We start from the raw sequence: 24,025 nt of genomic DNA on the forward strand, positions 1-24,025 counted from the left end.
TTTCATTGAATAAAAAATCTAAGACAAAATAACATTATTTTCCTGTAAATTGGAAAATGTATATTAAGTTTCACCTGTACACAGATGTTAGAAGTTGTAACAATTTGGATAGTTCTGGATAGGCTACTGATTATGATATATCATTACCAGATCACTTGACAGTTATTAGATTGAGACCAGGGAAGTTGTTACATGTCACTGCACTTGATGCACTATCATCTTAGAGTCGAATTCAGGAGAGCAATTACAAAAGTTTATATACTTAATTGAGCTCTGGATACCCCTCGCAGAGGTTCAACCCTGAATAGTTGGAGGAAAAATGGAAACAATATTCAACCTTGAAACAGGTCTTAATTTGGATTGTAATTAAATATGTGACATTTTATATTTTTCTGAATAAATGTAGTAAAAAAACTTGAAATTGCATGGTTATATGAATTAAATTTTTATTCAATTAAAGATTTTTTGCTGTTGCGCAATACTTAGTAAATCTGTTGTCAGACTTCAAACAAACTAAGTTTCATGAGAAATGCTGAAAGCATGTTTGAGTAATTGTCTTAAAAAGGGAAAATCCCTACTTTTTTATGAATAAAACTTTTAGAAAAATAAAATCTAAAATTTATAAAATTTTAAAGGGAGCTAATCTCCAAAATTTCATGAGATCTGCTGTAATTATTTTTGAGTTAGTGTCAAAAAACTGGAAAATCTTTTAATGAATAATTCTTAAAACCTCATTTTAGTAAAATTTGAGTAAATTTTATAAAACTCTTTTCGACATGTTGACAACGGAGGGACGGTTGGATGAACAGGCATATGGCGGGACTAGGTATACCATATATAATACGTCCTGTATTGCTTTTTGATTGCGTCAAGGCAACACAAAAATTAATGATGATTGTAATTTAAATAAAAAAACAGAGTTTCAATTCCCAGCTTTGCATTTATGTCATATATCAAAGGGTATAACTCTTTTGAAACGAGTCAATCCTGAACCATTATAAAACTTGTCCAAGTATTGCTGATATTAACCTATAGTATAAGTTTTATAAAAATCTGGTAACAATTGTACTATGAGAGTGCTAATTAGACCTGACAGACGCCTGGTATTTTCATGTTCCCCACAATACCCTACACAGAGGACAATTAACATAATTTATTGACTAATACCAGATTGGTTTCATTTCATTCAATTGTTCTCTAAAAGTAAAGATGTGTATGTATTGTCTATAGGGTCCTGTGCCAAGTGAATTAAGTCCTCACTGGTTCCCATCTTGGATAAAGGACCAGCTGCAAAGGACCAACACTTGGTCAGCACCTTTTAAGGAACATTCATGCTATGTTTGGTTCCATTCCATTCAGTGGTTCTCTAGCAGAAGTTCAAAATGTAAAAAGTTTCATTCCACTTAATACTTTTCAAAATGTAAAAAGTTTCATTCCACTTAATACTATGCAAAATGTAAAAAGTTTATGATGATGTTGAAACTCTGGATTGTTGGTAAGGACAAATTGAGCAAATGCAAACATACAATACTTTCATTTACTAACCTTTCAGATGTTTCTGCATATGATCAAGAAAATCTTGAAGATCTGTAAATTCATTACCACAAATAGCACATGGATATCTTACATTTCCCACATTGTCACCTGTAATTATATTTATGAATTGTTATGATCAATAAACATATATATTCTACATAGCTGGATATTTACAACTGTGTAATTTTTAAATATGTACTACTCAAGTTTGTACATTTTGATCAGGCTGGATTTATCTTACAGTCTACCCAACTTATTTGCACTATACCAGGGTTTCCAACAAAAATTCAAGCAAGCTGTACATTTTATATCTGATCCGTATTCAATTCTCTTAAGACTAAGTAACACAAAGGCAAATATGGTAATCAGTTGGCCAACCCAATGATTGACAATAATCAAAGCGCTGTAAGTGTTGAAGGCAGTTAACCAAAAACCAATGCAAACGTAATTATGAAAAGTTGTGGCAATGTTGCTTCACCATTAAACATTCATATATAGTACAATTCATATATCAATGTATATTTTTTTATGGTGAGTCTGCAGTGGTACATGTTCGCAATGACTTCAGTTGTTCTACTTGGTAGTTAACATTGGTTTTATTTGACTGCTAGTAGTACAAGTTGACCTGGTACAAACATGTAATAGTATGAATGGACTGGTTTCCCTGGAAAGAAAACTGAGTTTGTGTTCTATAGTACAAAAGTTATGAGACACGAATCAGACAAATGTTCACTACTTCAGGCCAATATAACTAATTATATAAAGTATAGGGGGAGTCTCTGGGGTCACCCTACCCCTCCTGTTTGAGAACTTTGAAAATAATTCAGTTATGTTCAGTTACACATAGATCATGCAGCTTGGTCAATTGATTCCAAAACAAAGATTTGTATGTTTTCTTCGAGTTCTAGAAGAAACAAGGCTTCACTTTATATTCATGTTTTGTATTTCCTAAAATACTTTTAATAAGTATTTACGAATTCTACCGATGCAGTTATAACGTGCCCTTTTGTAATTTTCATGCCATAAATCAAAAAAGGAAACCCCATTTAAACTGGGTTTGTTTTACACCAGAAAACAGGGACGTTCCCTGTAAGCAGGGAATACATGTATCCCACACTTCCTGACTTGTGCCCAACCTGTTCAGAGACAAAGTAGATAGATTTTAAAGCACGAGTCCGACCATTTTTAATCAAAGTCTTTAAGATTTTATCATTTAAACAGGAACAGATGTTAGACACAAAGCAAATCAAGATGCACTCAGCAGGTTGAAAGATGCTTCAGTTTTTTTTTAATTTTCAAAAAAGATCACCCTTGTACACAAACAAATTGTGTGGCAAAGCATTTTGTTTGTTTTCCTTGATTCCGAATCATGTAGACGCTTCAATGCAAAAATACCTTGACTACAGCATCGGAAAGATATCACCAATAACCAACATATCAAAAAAAATTGTGGACAAGAATGGCCAATAAAAATTTTCGGGTCGCGGTGATTTTACCGGGTCGGTCGGGTGAGGGGAAACAAACAATATTTTATTTTTGGCCTTGCAGTAATATGTTAACACTTTAAAAGCATCTCACATGCATTATCATCATTTATTACTGATAAAGAAAGTTTATACTGTGACCATGAACATATATATTGTTAGATATACTGTTCCCAGCTGTCACTTTGTACTGGATTTTGAAATTAAAATTTGTCAAAAAGTAATTTTGAGTTTCTGTATAAAATATTTTCTGCTTTTTTTCTTTTACATATATCTTTTGGTTTACAATTCTAGTGTTTATATTCATTTTCCATGCATAGGTGTAAAGATGTATTTTTTCCCTGCTTGGATTTTTTTGTAGCTGATCGCCAAAACCCCGAATCACCCTTATCGGCTTCCGGAATTGGATCCAATATTGCAAAATTTTGTCTTCACGGCAGCCATTGTTATTGTGTTTACAATGTTGTTTTTGTCAATCAGATATGATTTTACTCGAATTTACACATTATTTGTCGGCGATTTTCTGTATAATGCTAGCGGTTGAACAAAATGAACATCTCTGTCATAAATAATAATGATAAAAATAAGTTTTTATATCGTTTATTTGGAGACTTTGGTGAAAAAGTTTGCAAAGTTATTTCTTATTTTCTTACAAGTGAAAGGTGACTACGTCGGGGGTAGCTAGAAACCAACTGTGCAAGTTAAAATTCCGCTTGCAAAAGTGAAAGATCGCGGACCTCGGACCACCACTAATTTGCACCCCTGCCTCCAAATTGAAAAGATACGAAAATTTCGTGATCTAATTTGAAATTGCTGCCAACAGCATAAACAGTAGAACTTATCATATAATAGACTGCTGACCTTGTTATACTACGTATTGATGACAAACAATATTCCTACGACTTTTGCCATTTGGGAAATCTAAACTACTTGTCTTAAGTGATTTTCAGCGATTAAATATTTCATACAATTGGTCTTTGACTTCTTAGCCAAAAGCATAATAAACTACACAAGAATTTCTAATGAGCACTACTTCCTATGTGTAACTTCAAAACTTTTGGATGATTCGACGATCATTTAAGGTTTTTCTGGTCATATTTTTTGTAATCCAGAATAAAAAGTATTAAAAAAGTGTTCAATTAGTTTTATATAACATAGAAGCCAGCTAGATAATAACAATGGCAAGTATTTCAGCATTTATTGGGTAGAACATAAATCTAGGGTCCTCGCATATTATGCAGCTTTAACTGCATAATAAAAAACTAAAGGCTCTTAAGAGCCTGTGTTGCTCACCTTGGTGTGTGTGCACATTAAACAAAGGACACAGATGGATTCATGACAAAATTGTGTTTCTGTGATGGTGATGTGTTTGTAGATCTTACTTTACTGAACATTCTTGCTGCTTACAATTATCTCTATCTATATAAACTTGGCCAAGTAGTTACAGTGAAAAAAGTTAGTAAAAATTTACAAATTTTATGAAAATTGTTATTTAAAAATTGACTATAAATGGCAATAACTTCTTAGGGGGTCAATTGACCATTTTGGTCTTTTGAATCATTTTTAGGTCTATCTTTGCTGTACATTATTACTGTTTACAGTTTATCTCTATCTATAATAATATTCAAGATATTAACCAAAACAGGCCAAATTTCCTTAAAATTACCAACTCAGGGGCAGCAACCTAACAATGAGTTGTCTGATTCATCTGTAAATTTCAAGGCAGATAGATCTTGACCTTATAAATAATTTTACACCATGTCAGATTTGCTCTAAATGCTTTGGTTTTTGAGATATAAGCCAAAAACTGCATTTTACCCCTATGTTCTATTTTTAGCCATGGTGCCCATCTTGGTTGGTTGGCCGGGTCACTAGACACATTTTTTAAACTAGATACTCTAATGATGATTGTAGCCAAGTTTGATGTAATTTGGCCCAGTAGTTTCAGAGGAGAAGATTTTTGTAAAAGTTCACAAATGACGACGATGCTGGACGCAAAGTGATGAGAAAAGCTCACTTAGTTGGGCCAGGTGAGCTAAAAAGGTGAAACAATTCAAACCAGAAAACCAATACTTTTAATTGCAGTTTATTGAGCCCTGGATGTTTAGCTTTATGTATTTGATAACTACAACTAAATTTATCCAGGTTGTATCAAGTTTATATTACATTGTCAATTTTTTTCATGCTATATGTACAGGCCTCTACAATAACTTTTTTTCAACTTGTCCTGTAGGACAAGTTCATACCACAATTTACTTGTCCAAATGAAATTGTTACTTGTCCAAAAAATTTCTATTAAAAATAACCCTTTTACATTTTTAGTTGATTAAAGAAGCAAAACGAATTTAAACAATTTAACAGAATTTTATGTATTTCTTTTGAATGACGGTATTTATTATAAGCAACAGAATAAGGGAGCAAAATGAGGTACTGATTTGTCTTGGTCCGGAAATGTCTCCTGCCTTGTCAAACTGTCTATCAATCATGTCTACTAAATTTGTCTCCTACGTTGCCAAATTGTCTATTAAACTTGTAGCTGAATCTTTCGAGGTGACGAACTTACTGTCCTGTAAAGTTACCTTATCTACAAAGCGCATCATTGATTCGGATTAATAAGATTGGTTTCCTAGAATAGTATACCTTTTACCTGTTAAAAAGTACTTGACTAAGAACCAGTTAAAAATCATCTACTGCAAGTAAACATGTTGAAGAAAAGGTTTTGCATTTGAATGAACAGAATCCAGAAACATGTCAAATTAATATTTGTTTTCTTGTTTTTTGTTTATAATTACTTTGTTCATCAAAATTGGATTAAATTTATTTTCTGCAGAATAATTGCACTTGTCCAAACGGACAAGCTTGATATAGCTTTTACTTGTCCAACCTTTTTTCCCTCTGGTACCGGACAATCAGACAAGCGTTATTGTCGAGGCCTGATGTATAAAACAATAGAAGTACCTAATGCAGAAGTATTGTCTTCTAAGGTACTCTGTTCATCATCATCACAAATACTTTTGTCCACTGAAATTACGGTCTGTATATGCACATCTTCAGAGCTCCCAGTGTCAGTGGACATCTCACCAAACTGTTCCATCTTGAAAATAAATATTGTTCCTCATTCATTATGTACTAACCTTGTGTTCTGATTCTCAAAACCCTGGTAGCAAATCTCATGTTACAAATTCTGTTAATATGAATTAATAATAGTGTTCTTTATGATCCAGAAGATTAAAAGAGGGAAGATTGATATGTAAAATAAACTGTTAACACATCTAAGAGGGTTGTCCGTAAAGTTTGTGGACAAGCTTTTCCTTCATATAAAATATAAGCAATGGGGACCCAGAGTAAAATATCAAATAACCAGCATGATGACAATAGTCTTGAAATTATTAAAATGTGCTAAATTTGATTGGTCAAAATTTTGAAATGCTGGAGAAATCTCGATTTTTATAGCATTGAATAAAGAATCGGCATCACTGAAAAATAGGAAATTTACAGAAAAGGGAGCAGCAGGCTATAAAGTTTTGTAAAGACATTGGAAAAACGCAAATAGAAACACACAAAATTGTTTAAAGTCTGAAAAACATAGCAAAGTTAGTCGTTCGTTGGTATTCAAGTGACACATGTTTTGGGACAGAAGAGACATTTGAAAGACAATGAGCGGGAAGGTATGCCATCTTTCAGGCAATTAAATGCCATACAAGATGAAGTTTTGAAAGTTATCAACATTGACCAGCGACTAACAGTTCGCAAAGATGCAGACAAATGTGACATTTCTTTGGACTCCAGCAACCCCCATTTTAGCAAATGATTTAAATAATTTATGTATTGAGTATGTGACTTCTTACAGCAGAACATTAGATTAAAAAGAATGGAATTGTCAAATCAATTTATTAATTTTTTTTCTCTTGGATACAAAAGATTTCTAGACAGCATATTAACAACCGACGAAAGCTGGTTTTATAACTACAATCCAGAAACTAAACAACAGTCACCAAGACAATGCACTGTCCGACTCTCCTCTAAAAAGTCATCAAGCAATTAATTTACTTGGATTTTAATGTCTGGAAAATCCTCTGTATATAGCCCTGACTTAGCGTCAATGGATTTTAAGGTATTCCACGCATATATTTTTCTCCGTAGACAAAGGTTCGACGATTTACCTGTACTAAGACAGGAAGTAATGATTATTATATAGCGCCCTGACTTAGCGTCAATGGATTTTAAGGTATTCCACGCATATCTTTTCTCCGTGGACAAAGGTTCGACGATTTACCTGTACTAAGACAGGAAGTAATGAACATAATCTTTAAAATGAAAACAGAACAGTTTGAGAACATTTTTAATGACTGGTTAAAAAGATGTAATAAATATGTTGCTTTGAAAGGAGACTATATATGTAGAGAAATGTTGAAATGTTGAGGTTGTGGAAATAAATATAAATATATGTTTGGGTTCTCCAGCTGAGAGTTTCTTATGATTTTTAAATTGATGAAAATATGATTATTTAAGCAGATACTGATATAAAATTTGTTATAGTTATTGACCAAGCAAGTCGGTATATGGGATTTAATCTGCACGGCTGTGTGACCCTATTTAACCTGAACGATGTAGTTTGGGTTAAAGGGTCACACGAGCCATGCAAATTAAATCCAATATACCGATTTGATTGGCCAATAACTGTTTAAACACATGACGCAATCAATTTACGTGAACCTTTTGGAAATGTGGACGATATTCCGCAATCCATGTATCCTATGAAAGTCTCTTGAAGGGTAAAGAAAGGGAGAAATACGACTTTGGTAAGTTTTAAATTAATAACTTTTTTATATTTAGACTTATTCTAAAATTGCGATTAAAAAGTAGATTTTTTTTTTATTTTTGTTATCAAAATTAATTCCCAATTTTTACTTAATTAGCCATGACGATTAAGACTTTAACAAATTGTGTAATTTGAAATCAGTGTATGAAAAAAAAATCATAACTGAAAGATTAATTGCTTTTGAAATTATTTCCCCGGCTCAATGATATGCTTAGAGAAAGATGAACCAAGAAAGATGTTATATCATCTGAATTTAAAATGTTACATAAACAGAAAATACGTTTCTATTTCCAATCTTTTACTCCCCTAACCCCACAAATTTCTTTTTTATCTACTGTATTAATTTTTAAGACACGTCCATCTAAATGAAGTCTAATTTTTCTCCAGATAATCCCCCTGTTATGAAACAAACTTAAATATGATCCTCATTAATTTGTTTGAAATCACATTAAGGTTGCTCGGGTGTCTTCCTTCATCTTGGATTTTGAAGAAGCAGATAACTAAAATTGGTCTAGATATTTGATGAAATGTACAAAAAAGTAGGTCCGGTAAGGGCAGATTTTGGCCTCAAATTTTAGGTTCATCTAAAGAAAGATTTTGAACACTTTTTAAACACTTAAGTGTCTACTTCAATTGATTTAATTCGTGTTTGTGAAAGATTTTGACTGATTTAGTAATTAAAAACACTCAGATTTAAGCTTAAATATGAAAAATCTATCAAATATGCCAAAAACCGTCACTTTTCAGATGTTTTTTGTCAAAAATGAAAGTGGCCGCATCCGTGTTCATCCTCAACCTTTATATATGTTTTGTATTATCATTAAATACAACTTAGATTTCAATTTTATGAATGAACACGAATGCGGCCACTTTCATTTAGGACGGAAACCTTCAAAAATTTAGCTAAAATGCTAAAATTGTGAAGATTTCAGTAATTTAGCATGACTTTATGATGCTAGTACCCGATATTTGTGCATTGTATTGTAAAAAACAGCCCATATTTATGAAGCACAATCATTCTACTTTCCAGTAAATAGCTAAAAGATTACATTTTCACAATTTTGTAAAACTGCTATATTTTGGGGCCAAAAAGGGGTCTTACTGAACCTACTCCTTTTGAAAGTTGTATGTAATTTAAAAGACTTTTGATATAAATATAGAAAATTGTGTGTTTTATCATAACTACAGTTGTAATTTCTCAAAAACACGTTGTTTGTGTTTGATTCGATTTTTTTCAACTTTGCCAAATAAGGGGAGATAACTCAGATAAAGTAATTTTTATAATAGAAAGTGTAATAAATTTACCTATATTGATATGTAGCAAGAAAACAAAATTGATGACCTCATTTTTTCTTTTTCTTATCTGAAAGCATGTTATAAGAGCAATCTTCTCACATTTTATCAGTTCTAATAGTACGTTTTCTTTTTATCACACACAATTTGATTTTCCATGCATAATCTATACACAATCTGACAATTTTGCACAACCTGTAGAGTGAAAAAAAGTCCGGTGACCCATACTTTTTAATACAGTTTTGAAAAAAGCATGATCAAAACTTCATTTTGACAAGTTTGCCTGTTGTCTTGTGTGGAAGTTTTATGCAATAATCAGATATAATTTCTGAGAAAGTTTTAAGCAATAATAATATATTGTTTTGTAGTTACACCAGGTCATGTGAACCCCCCCCCCTTTTTTTTTTTTTACAAAAAAACAATATATAATTAAAATAAAATTTTGAATTAAAACCAAAACAGATCTTTAGATTAATATAACAAAGAAGTGTGTAAATTTTAAAGCAATAATCATAAATCATTTTTGAGATACAGCACAACATGTGTAAACCCCCTCCGATTTTAAGATTATTATAACTAAGAAAGTGTGTAAAGTTTTAAGCCATAATCAAAAATCGTGTCTGAGATAAGGTGCAACATGTGAAAAAATACACCCCTGTTTTAGTTACAAAGTCCTGTAACTCAAAAAGTGTTCATCTTATTTTCACCAAAAAGTATACAGATCATTTGATCATCATAAGAAGTAAGTACATCAAGTTTCATAAAATTTGGATAAATCGTTCGCAAGTTGCGGTGCAACATGTTTACGCCGGACAGACAGACTGATAGACGGACAGATGCCAAACATTTGTATACAATAATACGTCCCATCAAAATTTTGACGGGCGTATACAAATTTGGGCAAGCATCCTGTGATATAAAAATGTCATAACTAACCAAGCAAAAGATAAAATAGAATCTACCACTAGCAAATAAATTGTTTACAACTTTGTACTTTGAAGTTGAAAAATTCTTATTTCAAGATTTGTCTACTTATTATGCTTTAACTACACTTGTTTCATATTCTAAATTCTTTAATACTCACAGACGAATCTATAGATGTTATATCTTCTTGAAATGATGAAACTACAAAACAAATATTTTTGATATATTTTCAAAACATTAAAACCGAGAGTGCCCAGGCTGAAATAAAATGTCTTGCCTACTTTATGATCATAATAAAATTAATTCTCATTAAATCTAAGAGAACAAGAATGTGTCCATTTGAACACAGATGCCCAAATCAACCTATCATTTTCTATGTTAAGTAGACCTAAAATTGGGGTCACAACTCTAATTTGGCAGTGAAATTAGAAAGATCATATTACAAGGTACATGTGTACTAAGTTTCAAGTTGATTGAACTTTAACTCATCAAGAACTACATTGTCCAAAAACTTTAAACAAAAGCGGGCATATGAACGAACAGACAAACAAATGGACATACAGACAAGAAAACATTATGCTCATAAATGGGCATTAATATTCGGCATATAAAATGTATGTATACAATGAAAATTATTATTGCACACCACTTGAAACATTTCCACAGAGCCATCTCCTATTAGTCAAGTTATTTAAAATAAAAAAATCAACGGTGCCTAATAGATATAGGAAGATGTGGTGTGAGTGCCAATGAGACAACTCTCCATCCAAATAACAATTTTAAAAAAAGTAAACCATTATAGGTCAATGTACTGCCTTCAAAACGGAGCCTTGGCTCAAACCGAACAAGAAGCTATAAAGGGCCCAAAAATTACTAGTGTAAAACCATTCAAACGGGAAAACCAACGGTCTAATCTATAAAAAAAACCCAGAGAAACGAGAAACACGTATGGACACCATACTTAAGCTTAAAGAAGTTCTGAATTTGGATTGTGATTGAATATTTGACACAGCACTGACCTTTGAACCAAATATATAGATAGACCTACTGCCTAAGAAAGAACAAGGTACATGCAATAAGGCCTGTTTTCAAACAAAATTTGAAAAATGAGAAAATAGGGGGGCCAAAAACAGGACTTATCTTACTTTGTCCTTTAAGATAGAAACGGGACAATAAAAACTTTATTTTACCTAAATCACTAATCTATAAAATGAGATTGATAATGACAATAACAACTGTACTTTTATGAATTTCTATGCCATTTGATAGCAACATTTCTGATTATTTGTATTACAATATACCTTTTCCAGACAGGAGACATTTTCCCACATACATTCTGAAGTCATTCAAATCTTTTTGAGACATATCAAATTCTAGCGTTGTTCCAGACAAAACATTTTCAGCCATCTGAAATAAAAGTCATGTTTAGTGCTGTTCATTTAAAACATACATATTTTATAAAAATAAGGATGTTAGTTTTCTTGTTTGAATTGCTTTACATTGTCATTTCAGGGCCTTTTATAGCTGATTATCTGGTATTAGCTTTGATAATTGTCGAAGGGCCTTACCGTGACCAATAGTTGTTAATATCTGTGTCATTTGAGCCTCTTGTGGAGAGTTGTCACATTGACAATCATACCACATCTTTTTTATGGTACTAAGGGAAGGCACTTGGAAAAAGATGTTAAAAACCTAGAACCATTATTTTACAATTTCATTTGCCACCTTTTTATCATTACAAATTGCAACTAAGATGGCCATTGTTATAATATAGTTCGTTGTGTTACATTTTAATGTTGTGTTTCCGTTGTGTCGTTTGTTTTCTCTTATTTTTGAGTGTGAATTCACATTACTACAAGACGTTTCACGGTACTTTTCTATCCCAAATTCATGTATTTGGTTTTGATGTTATATTTGTTATTCTCATCATATTTTGTCTAATGCTTAGTCCGTTTCTGTGTGTGTTTTACATTTAAATGTTGTGTCGTTGTTCTCCTCTTATATTAAATGCCTTTCCCTTAGTTTTAGTTTTTTACCCGATTTTGTTTTTTGTCCATGGATTTATGAGTTTTGAACAGCGGTATACTACTGTTGCCTTTATTTCTCATTGGCACTTATACCTAATATTTATTTAAGCTGGATAACTTGATGTGTTTTCTTTAGAAAATTGACAGGGTCATTTACACTTTCATTCGATTTAAGTAAGAATTATTTTTTCAAAATCCTGGTAAAAACTATAATAAATCTCAGACTTTTGACAGTAATAATGTAGTTTTAACAATGATTTTTATTCTGTATTTTCAAATTTCTAGAAAAGCACAATAATTTATTGTTCCTTATATATAAATTCTATTGCTTAATAAAATATATGGTTGACAATGGCTTGTTTTTATCCCAATATGTGCAAAATCTTTCTATGAAATTTCCAGTTATCTGAGTTGAAAGCTGTAAGAGTAGTTGATTGAACACCTCACTTTTTTGCTTTCTTTCCAGCTTTTTCCCGATTTTAGAGGTTAACTGACCACCATGTAGGACTATTTTTTTCTAAACTTCCTGTGTCAAACTAGAAGATAAGCAATTATAATTCAATTTGATTTTGGAGATAGAACAGTTCAGTTATGACAAAAACCTGTAAAATGTAGAAATCTGGTATTATAGATAAGTAGGGAGATATACCACCTGGAATTTTTTACAATGGTACAAGATAAACGATACCATAAAGTTCCTTTGATGGTTACCCGATCTTTATCCTTTATGCTTCACATTTTGTGATCAAGATATCTATTTTAAAACTATTATAGTTTGAACATTAAATTTTACATATTCAAGTTTTTGCACTAGAATGGGAAATTAAAATCATTTTGATTTTAGTAAAGCAGGAATTCAAGTGTTTACAGATTCAAACATATAAATAATAAGTTGTCCCCTAATAGACATTGTTTTTGCAATGAGCTATTAATTGCCACCCGAATCTTTCCTATATATTGCTCCTTATTCTATTGAGGGACTATCTTGCAACTACTTGGATGCTTTCTCTTTTGGGGCTCGAACCAAACGCTGAAAAAATGCAGTGCAAACGATATCATCTGTTTTACACTAGTCAGAGATCAGTCAAGACATGTTAAACGATTCTTGCTTAGAAGTATAAACAGAATAAAAACAGGTTTGGGACAAAGCTGTTGAACTTGGTTTTTCATTTTATATAAGCATGCACTATTTTCAATCATGAAAATGGGTCCTACTTTGTAGAATTTTATTGCAAACCAAATAAAACTTTTCCACGGATTAATCTTCTAATTTTCACTCTATTTAATCTTTTGTCCCATTCAATATATACAAAAGTTATTGTTCTCTGTGTAGTTTTAATTCACAGGACCATTAATTCTGCTCAGAAAAATCTATCACTCTGATATCATTTAACCCCATTAAAAAATCATCTTCTAAATACATGTTTTAAATTAAAATAAACTGCATGTGATGTTTAATATTTTCAATATCAATAATATTTTCTCAATCTGTTCATACTGACAATAAATTGAACAATAGCAGATGACACTGTGGTTAAGTTTCATTTGATTCTCAATTGGACATAGCTGTGACCATTGAATCTCATATTATATGATCTAATATTTTTAGAGAGAATTAGGTAGACATGTAATTTAATGAAAAAAAAAAAATTCATCCGAATTTAAACATAAAACTTACTTTCAGAACGTACAAGCCACACGATATGTCATCCTCTTGTTTAGAATGGAGGAGACTGCCTATATTCCATTGTGTGGTAGCAATGTCCACTAAACCTAGTTTAGACCTCTCTTTTAAAAAAAAACTGGAAAATATAAAAAATCAACATTCAAATTAATTACTTTTTTTCAACATCAACTTTCTTTATAATTTTAATTACAGTATGTACTAAAATAAATTGTATAAATTATCTTTCTTAAATTCTTTTTTTTGTAAATTCATTAGGGTGTAAAAGTGTTGACTGAAGTTCATTTGGTATGAAGCATATGGAAGCACTTCATTCTTAATATGTGTACACGGTCAACACTTTTAAAACCCTATGAATAATGATGAAATTACAAAAAGAAGTTTTCAATACTTATAACTACATTTTTTCGCAATGTTCATGAAAACCAGTGCTTAGCTTTTGCGCCAATTGGCATTTCATTTGCACCACAAACCATATTTCATTTGCTCCAATAAGAAAAAAGTAAAATCACAAAAATACTGAACTTAGAGGAAAATCAATTCGGAAAGTCCATAATCACATGGGAAAATCAATTAACAAAACGTATCAAAAACGAATGGACAAGAACTGTCATATTCCTGACTTGGTAAAGGCATTTTCAAATGTAGAAAATGGTGGATTAAACCTGGTTCTATAGCGCTAACCTTCTCATTTTAATGACAGTCTCATCAAATTCCGTTATATTTACATTGACACCTTTCCTTAACATCAATAATACAGGTAAATACAGGTAAATAGTTTTAAAAAATGATTTTTTTCCAAAAAAGACTTTTAATGTTAAAGACAGTTTCTGTTTGCATAATAAAACATACTAGTATTCATCAGAAATCAGTCATAATGTCAATGTATATTTGTTCCACCTAACAGAAGTTCCAATGGAAACTTTGTTATAAACAATGTCATGATATCTGTTCCTGTTGGAACAAATATTCTATACCATTTATTACGTTAGGAACATATATATAGAATAACCATACATTGTCGAGCCGAGTACAAATAACAGATTGATATTTCGAGACAATGTATGATTATTCTTTATATACTGCAACTCTTATATAACTGTTAGGCAAGTGACATTTTCAGAAAAGACGCTTACTTAGTGACTTTAATGCACCCAACTAACACACAGCTGATTTTTTTTATATGTTTTAGTATAATATCTGAACTTCCATTTTTGGTCAGTCGTAAAAAAATCGTACGATGCAATTTTTGTAAAAATTGAATTAAAATCGAGAAATAATTCCAAATTGAAAAATGACCAACAGTATTGAAGTGTGAAAAAATAACATTTAGATTTATTTTCTGTTGTCACAATGCAAAAATTATGTACGTTTAACATGTCAATATATAAAAAAATACTTTTCAAAAATAAAAGAAGTAATTTTTGCGAAAAAAAAAAAGAAGCTTTTTTTAACAATTTTGGAAGTTTTTTTAAAAATGGTGCCAATTTTCATATTTTTTTTTTCATTTCTTAGATATTTTCGGCTTGAAACCCAAATATATGATGTTCGTATTATTCAAAGTTCATTACTTGTTTAATACATATCGTTATCACTGTATTATTCTGGATTTTTTTACATTTTTACACACTCCCCCTTTTCAATCAAATTTCCGAAATCGCTTTCTCTGTTAATTTCCCTCAAGTTAACGGACCTAAACGCTTTGAAAAGAGTATGAATAACCATGAAGGCATTTTTTTGGTACAATATCATGCACAGTATATAAAAAAAATTAAAAGGACCATAGAAGCTGAGATGTCAACGTTTTTTCTTGGTAGAAAACCAATATCTTATTGTTCTTAGTCAATTTGCACTTACAAAAAGCAGAGATTATGAATAACTATTGAAAAATACTTCTTTCTCAATTGGATCAATGCACGTTTTGCAACTAAAAGTACACAAAAATGTGTCAAATCTGATATTTTCCCCATGAACTTGAAAGTGAGATATGTCCACATTTTAAATTTCCTACCGTTTTAACCATCGCATACGGTAGACCTACTGATGGTGCAAATTTGATCAATATGTTCTGATTATCAGGTTGTCTGCATGTTGATATCGTAAAATATCAGCTGCGAGACATAATATGAAGCTTTTTGTCGAGTAAGCACAGCCAACAAGATCAAAAAGCCTTTATATTATGCCAAGCAGCTGATATTTTACAATATTAATATGCCGATAACCTGATAATCGATTTATCGGGCTGTATTTGCGTCTTTTTGAAGCATTGTCTTAGTTTCACCAGCAACCGGAAGTTGACTTGATAAGTTCGGGTCAAACTTATCAACGTCGGTTCAAACATTATGACGTCGCTGATATGTCCGGGTCAAAGTTATTAAGGCCAGGTCAACGTATTTGACGTCACAAAGCCGTGATATGGAGTTTTATTAAGAGCTGAGCAGATTGATATAGACAGTTGGACGACCGATAAATTAGAGGAAGCATACTGTACGTGCTAGGGCCACGCCAAGAGCCTGTATGTTGACATACTATAAATACTTTTATATATCGGGATATCTATTCATTCAGTTGACAATTTTGAACTCTCTGTATAGATATTTGAAATACAATAAATGTTCTACCTCAGGGGGTATAATTTCCTAAGCCGTATTTTAAATAGGATTACATGTTTTTAAATATTCTTCGAACTGTTACTTGGTTCGAGCGTCACCAATGAGTCTTTATGTTGGCGAAACGCGTGTCTAACATAAACAATCGATCATATGCCTAATATCTTTCAAATTGATTTGTTATTCATTATGGTTGTCGTTAGTTGCTTTTTATGATTATTGCTTTTGTTTCTAGTTTTGAGCATGAATCAAGCTTTAAGGAATCTAATTAAAATTGCTTAAGAACCTTTGTAGCTTATTATACAGTGTTGGCTATTGCTTCTTGTTTTAGGCCATACAATAAGCTTTAGTTGTTTACCTCATTTAGCATTTAGTCTCTGGTATACAGAGATCATAGTGTCCTTTTAATCATACTTATCAAAGGTACCAGGCTTATAATATAATATCATCAGGCTTCGTATTCAAGTACAGATTAACAATTAAAGAGGAGTAATGTCAGAGGATCAACGATGACCTGACACTTCGTTGTATTCTAGACATGGAACAACTGTGTGCTGTTAACGAGTTCTATAACCAGTGGGAATTATGGTTGGCGATGCACCATGTTTATTGTGCATGTATAGTTGCTTTTATTACATATATGTACCTTTACCAGCAGTTCATGCTCTTACAGGTTCTATAGCTCATCATCTATCTTTGTTCCTAAGAAAACTCTCTTTTAACGCTATCGAAATCATCAATAGATGGCGGGTTTATCACAAATTAAACAAAATTCGTATTGAAACGTAGATCGGTGCTCCAAAAAGATTTTATCGTGTCACGCCTACCACCAAGTGCATCCTCATTCAAACTACATGTTCTGAAAGCTGGTAAACAAAGATATGGCGTCATAACAAACAAATACGGTAGTAGGTTTACCTACGTATGAATACGGATGACAAAGGTGGTCTTAATATGTCATACTTTCTTCAGGATTTGATAAATTTGTTCTAGTGAAGGAAAAAAATATGCAATAGGGAAATTGTACATGTACTAAAATCATTGTAAGCATCTGTTACACAGAATTATGTCAGTAACAGTGAAGTATCAGGAATCGTTCCAGTTAAGCAAAAGCTTCACAGGCGCAGTTTTAAAATATAAATTTTAACTGTCTTATATGATTAAAAATCACAAAACAGAAAATTGCATTATTTGTTATAAATTAGATTTATTTCATTTATTTTAAAGAAATAGATTATTCACAGAAACTCCTCCAGAATGACAAAAAAACTATATATAGGTTAAGCCGAACTATATCCCGCAAATTCATATTAGTTGATAAATATCTATATATATCCAAGTTTTGAATACTGATACAGTGACTTGACTTAGTGTTGCTATTCAGCAATTGCAACTCATTCAAAATTTTGACCAAATTGCAATTTGTTTTATTAAACCAAATTGTTCAACTGGTCAAAATATTGAACAATTTGTTCAGCGAAAATGTGAAAGTGCAAGGTGATAAAATAAAACATACTTACAATCCCATAAGACTTTAACTCCACTTTAATGATGTAGTGACAAAATGAGTCTATCAGTTTGTATAGGTATATATTATAGTTATTTCCATGGTGAAGGAACTGTCATCATTTTGAATTGCTATAAAAATGTCCAAACTAAGCTTTCATATAGTTTTTCTTTCTAAAAGTATTCTATATTCATAAGAATCAGATATCATTTTAAATAAAACATCATATATTCAGTAAAATATGTGTGAAATAACAATATGCTATTGATAAGTTTTCATGGGGAGATAACCTAAAATATTATTCTTTTGAATAAAGACTTTTCGAAAGAAAAAAAATGATTATCTCCCCATGGACACTTCCTACAAACATATTGCAATTTTACACATATTTTATTGAATATGAAATGTTTTAATTCACATAATGTCTGATTCTTATGAATATAGAACATGTTTAGAAAGAAAAACTATATGAAAGCTAATTAGTTTGGAAATTTTTATAGCAATTCAAAATAATAACAGTTCCTTCAGCACGGAAATGACTATAATATACCTATACAAACTGATAAACAAATTTTGTCATAACATCATTAAAGTGGAGTTAAAGTCTTATAGGATTGTAAGTATGTTTTATTTTATCACCTTGCACTTTCACTACTTGACTGTGGTTTTCTACAGCGCAGTTAGTTCAAATTTCGGGCCAGGTGAGATAAAAATTGGGGCAACTACTATCAAGTTTTTCTTTTACATACCTGTGAACTTTATTGTGAAAACATGTATCATTATGTATGTTTAAATTCATGCAATTCATTTTGCAATGAAGAATGACGCGAGCTTGCTGTTAGCCAATCAAAATAATTTATAATAATGATACATACATCTAATGTAAATAAATGTTATCTAAAAGTATGAATCAATAAAAAAAACATTTGATACGATAATTGATTACCGGGAGTCTTCAAAGTTGTTAATGCAGCAATGTTTCATAATATTTGTTAGTTTCAAGGGGGCAAAAATGAAAACTGTATCAACTATAGTGATTTAACAAAATGCTTCCACAACTATGTATAAAGTAGAACCAAAAAAACGAATTTCAAAAGTTCAAAGAAAACGAATATAAGATTTCAATTTGAGATGGTCTTAAAATTAGCAGTTCAGTTAACTTTTAAACTATGTTGTTCAAAAGGTGAAAAATTTTCATTATTGGGCTACCAGAATCAAATATAATATATCAGAGATCAATTTAAATTACAAATGTCACCATGCTTGTTAACTGAAAAACATTAATCCCCTAAAATTTTAAATCATTACTGCCTCATAGTTTTACAAAAGATGTAATTTTTTTCCTCATTCTTCACATGTACTATTCTAAAATTTTAACTTACAACCAATTCTGAAGAAGTTTTTGTTCTGAGAGAAACAGCTCACCCATTGGATTGAAATACAAGATAATTTGTTGTTGTAGTAGAATAACCTAAAATTAAATCAGACAGAGTTAAGACACAAATAATCATAAAAAAAAATTATCATCCTTATACAACAAATTGTTTTCAAATCCTCCATTTTGTTTGTAACAAGTATTTTTCTCACAACATTCTTTGAAAAAACATTGTATTTGACGCCATATTTAAGCAGAAGGCCTAGGTCCAAGGACACAGTTATCGTCCTTTGGTTTTCGTTGTCTATGAATATAGTCCCTAGTGTAAACAGTGTATAACTTGCATGTTTTATTTAATACACTTTCCATAAATCAAATTCTTCCATTTCTTAAAACCATTAACAATCAAAAACTGAATTTTCAGATTGGAACAATTACCAACTTTATCTGTTACTTGTCATGATTAAACAATATATACCAAATATCAAATAAATATCATCAAGCATGAAAAAAAAGTGGGGAAAACTGAATATATCTTATTAAGAAAAAATCGCAAAATCTTGGCAGCATTTACAGTTTAACATCTTATCTGTCACCGGTCCCAATTTCTGTGTTTTTAGCGCTCACAAGGGAAATCTTTTATAGCTGGCTATATGGTATGTATTTTTTTCACAATGTAAGGTGACCAATTTGTTATTTGAAGTCTGGTGGATAGTTGTCTCATTGAATTCATACCAGATCTCCTTTTATATATTATGTACATACCATAAGTGTCCAGTGGTTTTCATTCTCATGAACAGCACCAATTATTGTATCAAACTCCTTGAAGTCATACTGTAAGATGCAAAAAACAAGAATTTACAGAAAACCAGAACAATAACTGTCCATTATTTACTCATCAAAAGGCTTAGAGACTGTAACTTGAAAAGGTGTGTCTACTATTTTTGTTAAAAGTAAATGCTTGTATGGTTATATGTATGTGAAGGCCTTAAGGAAAAATAGTTTGTTGAAAAAATAATTGTGTTTACCTCATTGAAAAGTAATATCAATAAAATACAAACTCAGAGGAAAATAAAATCGGAAAGTCCATTATCACATGACAAAATCGAATGACAAAACACATCAAAAACAAATGGACAACTGTCATATTCCTGACTTGGAACAGGCATTTTAAAATGTAGAAAATGGGGGATTGAACCTGGTTTTATAGTGCTAAACCTCTCACTTGTACAAAAGTCTCTTCAAATTCCATTATATACTAAACTGCAAAAGACACAGTAGTTTGAGGCAAACATAATGGAAGAATTAATGCATTTTTCATTGAATGGGCGTATAAATACCCTTGTTATTTAACAAATCCGCATTATTTTAGTTTATTAATAGTTTTCCACCATCATATCCAAGATTTATTTAATTCAGGTCTGCCATTAGTGTTGAATACGTGGACGGTCATTTGTACTGTTTGTTGAATTGTGGTGTTCATGTAGACGTTGGATGGTGCCTACATTGCAGTTAAATGCATATGCAACGACTTGAGATCGCTGTCCAGCATTCAAACGTCCTATTAGCTGTTCTCTTTATGGTGGGTTAAGTCATGGCATCAGTACTGCATCAAACAGATAATGATGACACGAAAACTTAGCACCTCCAAAATACCCTTATAGAGGCATGGACAACCTGCATCTCATAATCATGAAATGTGACTGTGAAACGTGTACAAGGACCTAAAGAGACAACTATTAGAACAACCAAATTAATGAACACAGCCAGCCATAAAGGAAATTTCAACATAATCTTAGCATCAATTGAAGAGAATTTACCTAAACAAAAAAATAAATAGATATTTTTTTTCAATACATATGAAATTGGTTTTTCTTTTAATTATTTTTAAATATGTATTTGAAAATTTAGGCTTTCGACAAATACAACGTTTCTTTTGCGGTTTAGTATATTTACAATGATAAATTTATCATAATTATCATTATTAACCTTTTATGCCACAATTTACAAAAATTATGTCATCTGATACAATATTTTAGATTTTTCAGCAACCAGGGGTGTATCAGGCCTTTGAAAACATACTACTTTTGGAAATTTTCAAAAGTATATATAGTAATTAAATAAACCATATGATCATGCTTTAAAAAAAAATACCTGATGTAATAACGAATGAATTTGTGGCTGATCATTAAATACAGCTGTCATTAGCACACTGTTGATATGGCAGACCTTGGGCAAATGTTCAGACAACATATACAAGTAGGCATTCATCACCTAAAACAAAAAATAAAAAGTTATAAATAGATAAACAAGCATGGTGTAGAAATCTAATTACTTGCAGGAATTATGCAAAAAAGGTGCATGTTCAATTTTCGTCTCACAACACACAACAGTGGCACGATGCTCAAAATATCGAGCGACTGTTGTACCATGATTGCAGATGACCTGCGATTAGACAAAATTTTATGTTGTGGCTCTGCATAGATGTATTTTGGGTTCGTTGTGATCAGGGCTTAAAGGGCCAATTAACCGTTTTGGTAATGCCGACTTATTATTAGGAATTACTTTTCTGTTCATTAGTGCTGTTAACAGTTTATCTTTATCTATAATAATACTCAAGATAATAACCATGCAACAGCTGCAAAATTTTGATAAAATGACCAATTCAGGGGCAGGAACGCAACAACAGGTTGCCTGAATGAGCTGAATATTTCATGGTAGATAGATCTGGACATAAAAACAATTTTATCTTGTAAGATTTGCTCTTACTGCAAGATATAAGCCAAAAACTGCATTTTACCATGTCCTTTTTTTAGCCATGTTGGCCATCTTGGTTCGCAGGCGGGGTTATCGGACACAATTTTAAAACAAGATACCCTTTTTGATAATTGTGGACAAGTTTGGTTAAATTTGCCTCAGTAGTTTCAGGGGAGAAGATTTTTGTAAAATTACAAATATTAATTGAAAATTGTTAAAAATGGACTATAAAGGGCAATATCTCCTTAAGGGGTCAACTGACCATTTTGGTCATGTTGACTTATTTGTAGATCTTACTTTGCTGAACATTATTGCTGTTTACAGTTTATCTCTATCTATAATAATATTCAAGAGAATAACCAAAAACGGCAAAATATCCTTAAAATTACCAATTCAGGGGTAGCAACCTAACAACAGGTTGTCTGATTCATCTGTAAATTTCAGGGAAGATAAATCTTCACCTGATAAACACATTTACCTCATGTCAGATTTGCTCTGGTTTGGTTTCAGATATAAGCCAAAATCTACATTTTACCCTGGGCATTGTTCTATTTTTAGCTGTGATGCCAGTAGTTTTAGAGGAGAAGATTTTTGTAAAAGTTGATGACGATGGAAGAAGATGGATGACAGATGCCAAATAATGAGAAAATTTGCCTGGCCCTATGAGCCAGGTGAGCTAAAATAGGCAAAATTTCCTTAAAACTACCAATTTATGGGCTGCAACCCAACAACAGGTTCTCCAATTCATCTGAAAATTTCAGGGCAGATAGATACCCTAATAATGATTGTGGCTTAGTTTTGTCAAATTTAGCACAGTAGTTTTAGAGTTGAAGATTTTTGTAAAAGTTAGTAGATGATGGATGCAGGACGCCTGACCATGGATGCAAGTACAGAGTATTATCTAATTTTAAAAACTGTTTTGCCTCAGATTTGCTTACCTCATCTGAAAGCCAATGTTGGATGGTATTCAGAGCATCTATTGAGATAGAATATGGTCCTACTTTAGATATAGTGTTTGCATCTCTTGATTTAGATCTCCAAATCTCTGACAGAACTGAATAATTAAAAGATATAACATATAGTTAAAAAGATGAAATTAATCCTTCACAATAATGTCAAAAATTGAAATTCAGATGGAAAACAATAATCATCAATGCAACCAATATAAGAAAAACAGAAACTTTTGTCGATTTAAAAAAAAAAAAACTACAGGAGGTTGACTTTCCCTTCTCCTGCAGTGCGATTATCTTGGTAATCTACAGAAGTTCTACAAACGTACTTGGACTTTTAAGAAATCCAAATTCCTTAAAATGATCCTATATGTTGGCATTTTGAAATAAAACAAGAATGTGTCCATAGTACACGGATGCCCCACTCGCACTATCATTTTCTATGTTAAGTGGACCGTGAAATTGGGGTCAAAACTTTAATTTGGAATTATAATTAGAAAGATCATATCATGGGGAACATGTGTACTAAGTTTCAAGTTGATTGGACTTCAACTTCTTCAAAAACTACCTTGACCAAAAACTTCGACCAAAAACTTTAACCGTACGGACGAACGAACGGAGGCACAGACCAGAAAACATAATGCCCCTCTACTATCGTAGGTGGGGCATAAAAAACCTCACATGTTAACTGTTTGAAATCATGGTTCAACAAGTGAAAGTGTGAGCTACTGCTTATTGATGATACCACTGACAAATATTTCATTAAACAAGAAGTTGTTGAGTGATGGGTAAGAAAATGCATCACACAGTGAGGCTGACTTATATAAACACTTTATTTTTCAAGTAGTATCTGAACCATGAAACTGAGGTCAAAGACAATGGACATGACAGATGAAAAATTTTGTAACATGAGGCATCTATATACAAAGTATAAGGATCAAAGCCTTCCACCTTCTAAAATACACAGCTTAAAGGAAGTTAGCTAACGTTGCAGATAGATCTTGTTTTGATGAACATTTCTACCCCATGCAGATTTGCTATATATACTGTAAGTTCA

The 24,025-nt window shown here is 31.6% G+C and overlaps 1 protein-coding gene across 1 annotated transcript in view; it reads right to left on the reverse strand.

The window, feature by feature from the left end:
• Positions 1 to 24,025, reverse strand: part of LOC143074128 (uncharacterized) — an 85,081-nt gene that overhangs the window by 20,035 nt on the left and 41,021 nt on the right. Inside the window, exons 16-24 of the mRNA XM_076249674.1 lie at positions 22,957 to 23,072; positions 21,416 to 21,535; positions 20,027 to 20,095; positions 19,269 to 19,357; positions 13,765 to 13,888; positions 11,361 to 11,466; positions 10,220 to 10,260; positions 5,979 to 6,114; positions 1,546 to 1,644 (exon numbers count right to left, since the gene is read on the reverse strand). Of these exons, the coding sequence (XP_076105789.1) occupies positions 1,546 to 1,644; positions 5,979 to 6,114; positions 10,220 to 10,260; positions 11,361 to 11,466; positions 13,765 to 13,888; positions 19,269 to 19,357; positions 20,027 to 20,095; positions 21,416 to 21,535; positions 22,957 to 23,072 (900 nt within the window). The remainder of the gene's footprint in view (positions 1 to 1,545; positions 1,645 to 5,978; positions 6,115 to 10,219; positions 10,261 to 11,360; positions 11,467 to 13,764; positions 13,889 to 19,268; positions 19,358 to 20,026; positions 20,096 to 21,415; positions 21,536 to 22,956; positions 23,073 to 24,025) is intronic.

The sequence above is a fragment of the Mytilus galloprovincialis genome, chromosome 5 (assembly GCF_965363235.1).
Source record: "Mytilus galloprovincialis chromosome 5, xbMytGall1.hap1.1, whole genome shotgun sequence".
Classification (NCBI taxonomy): domain Eukaryota; kingdom Metazoa; phylum Mollusca; class Bivalvia; order Mytilida; family Mytilidae; genus Mytilus; species Mytilus galloprovincialis.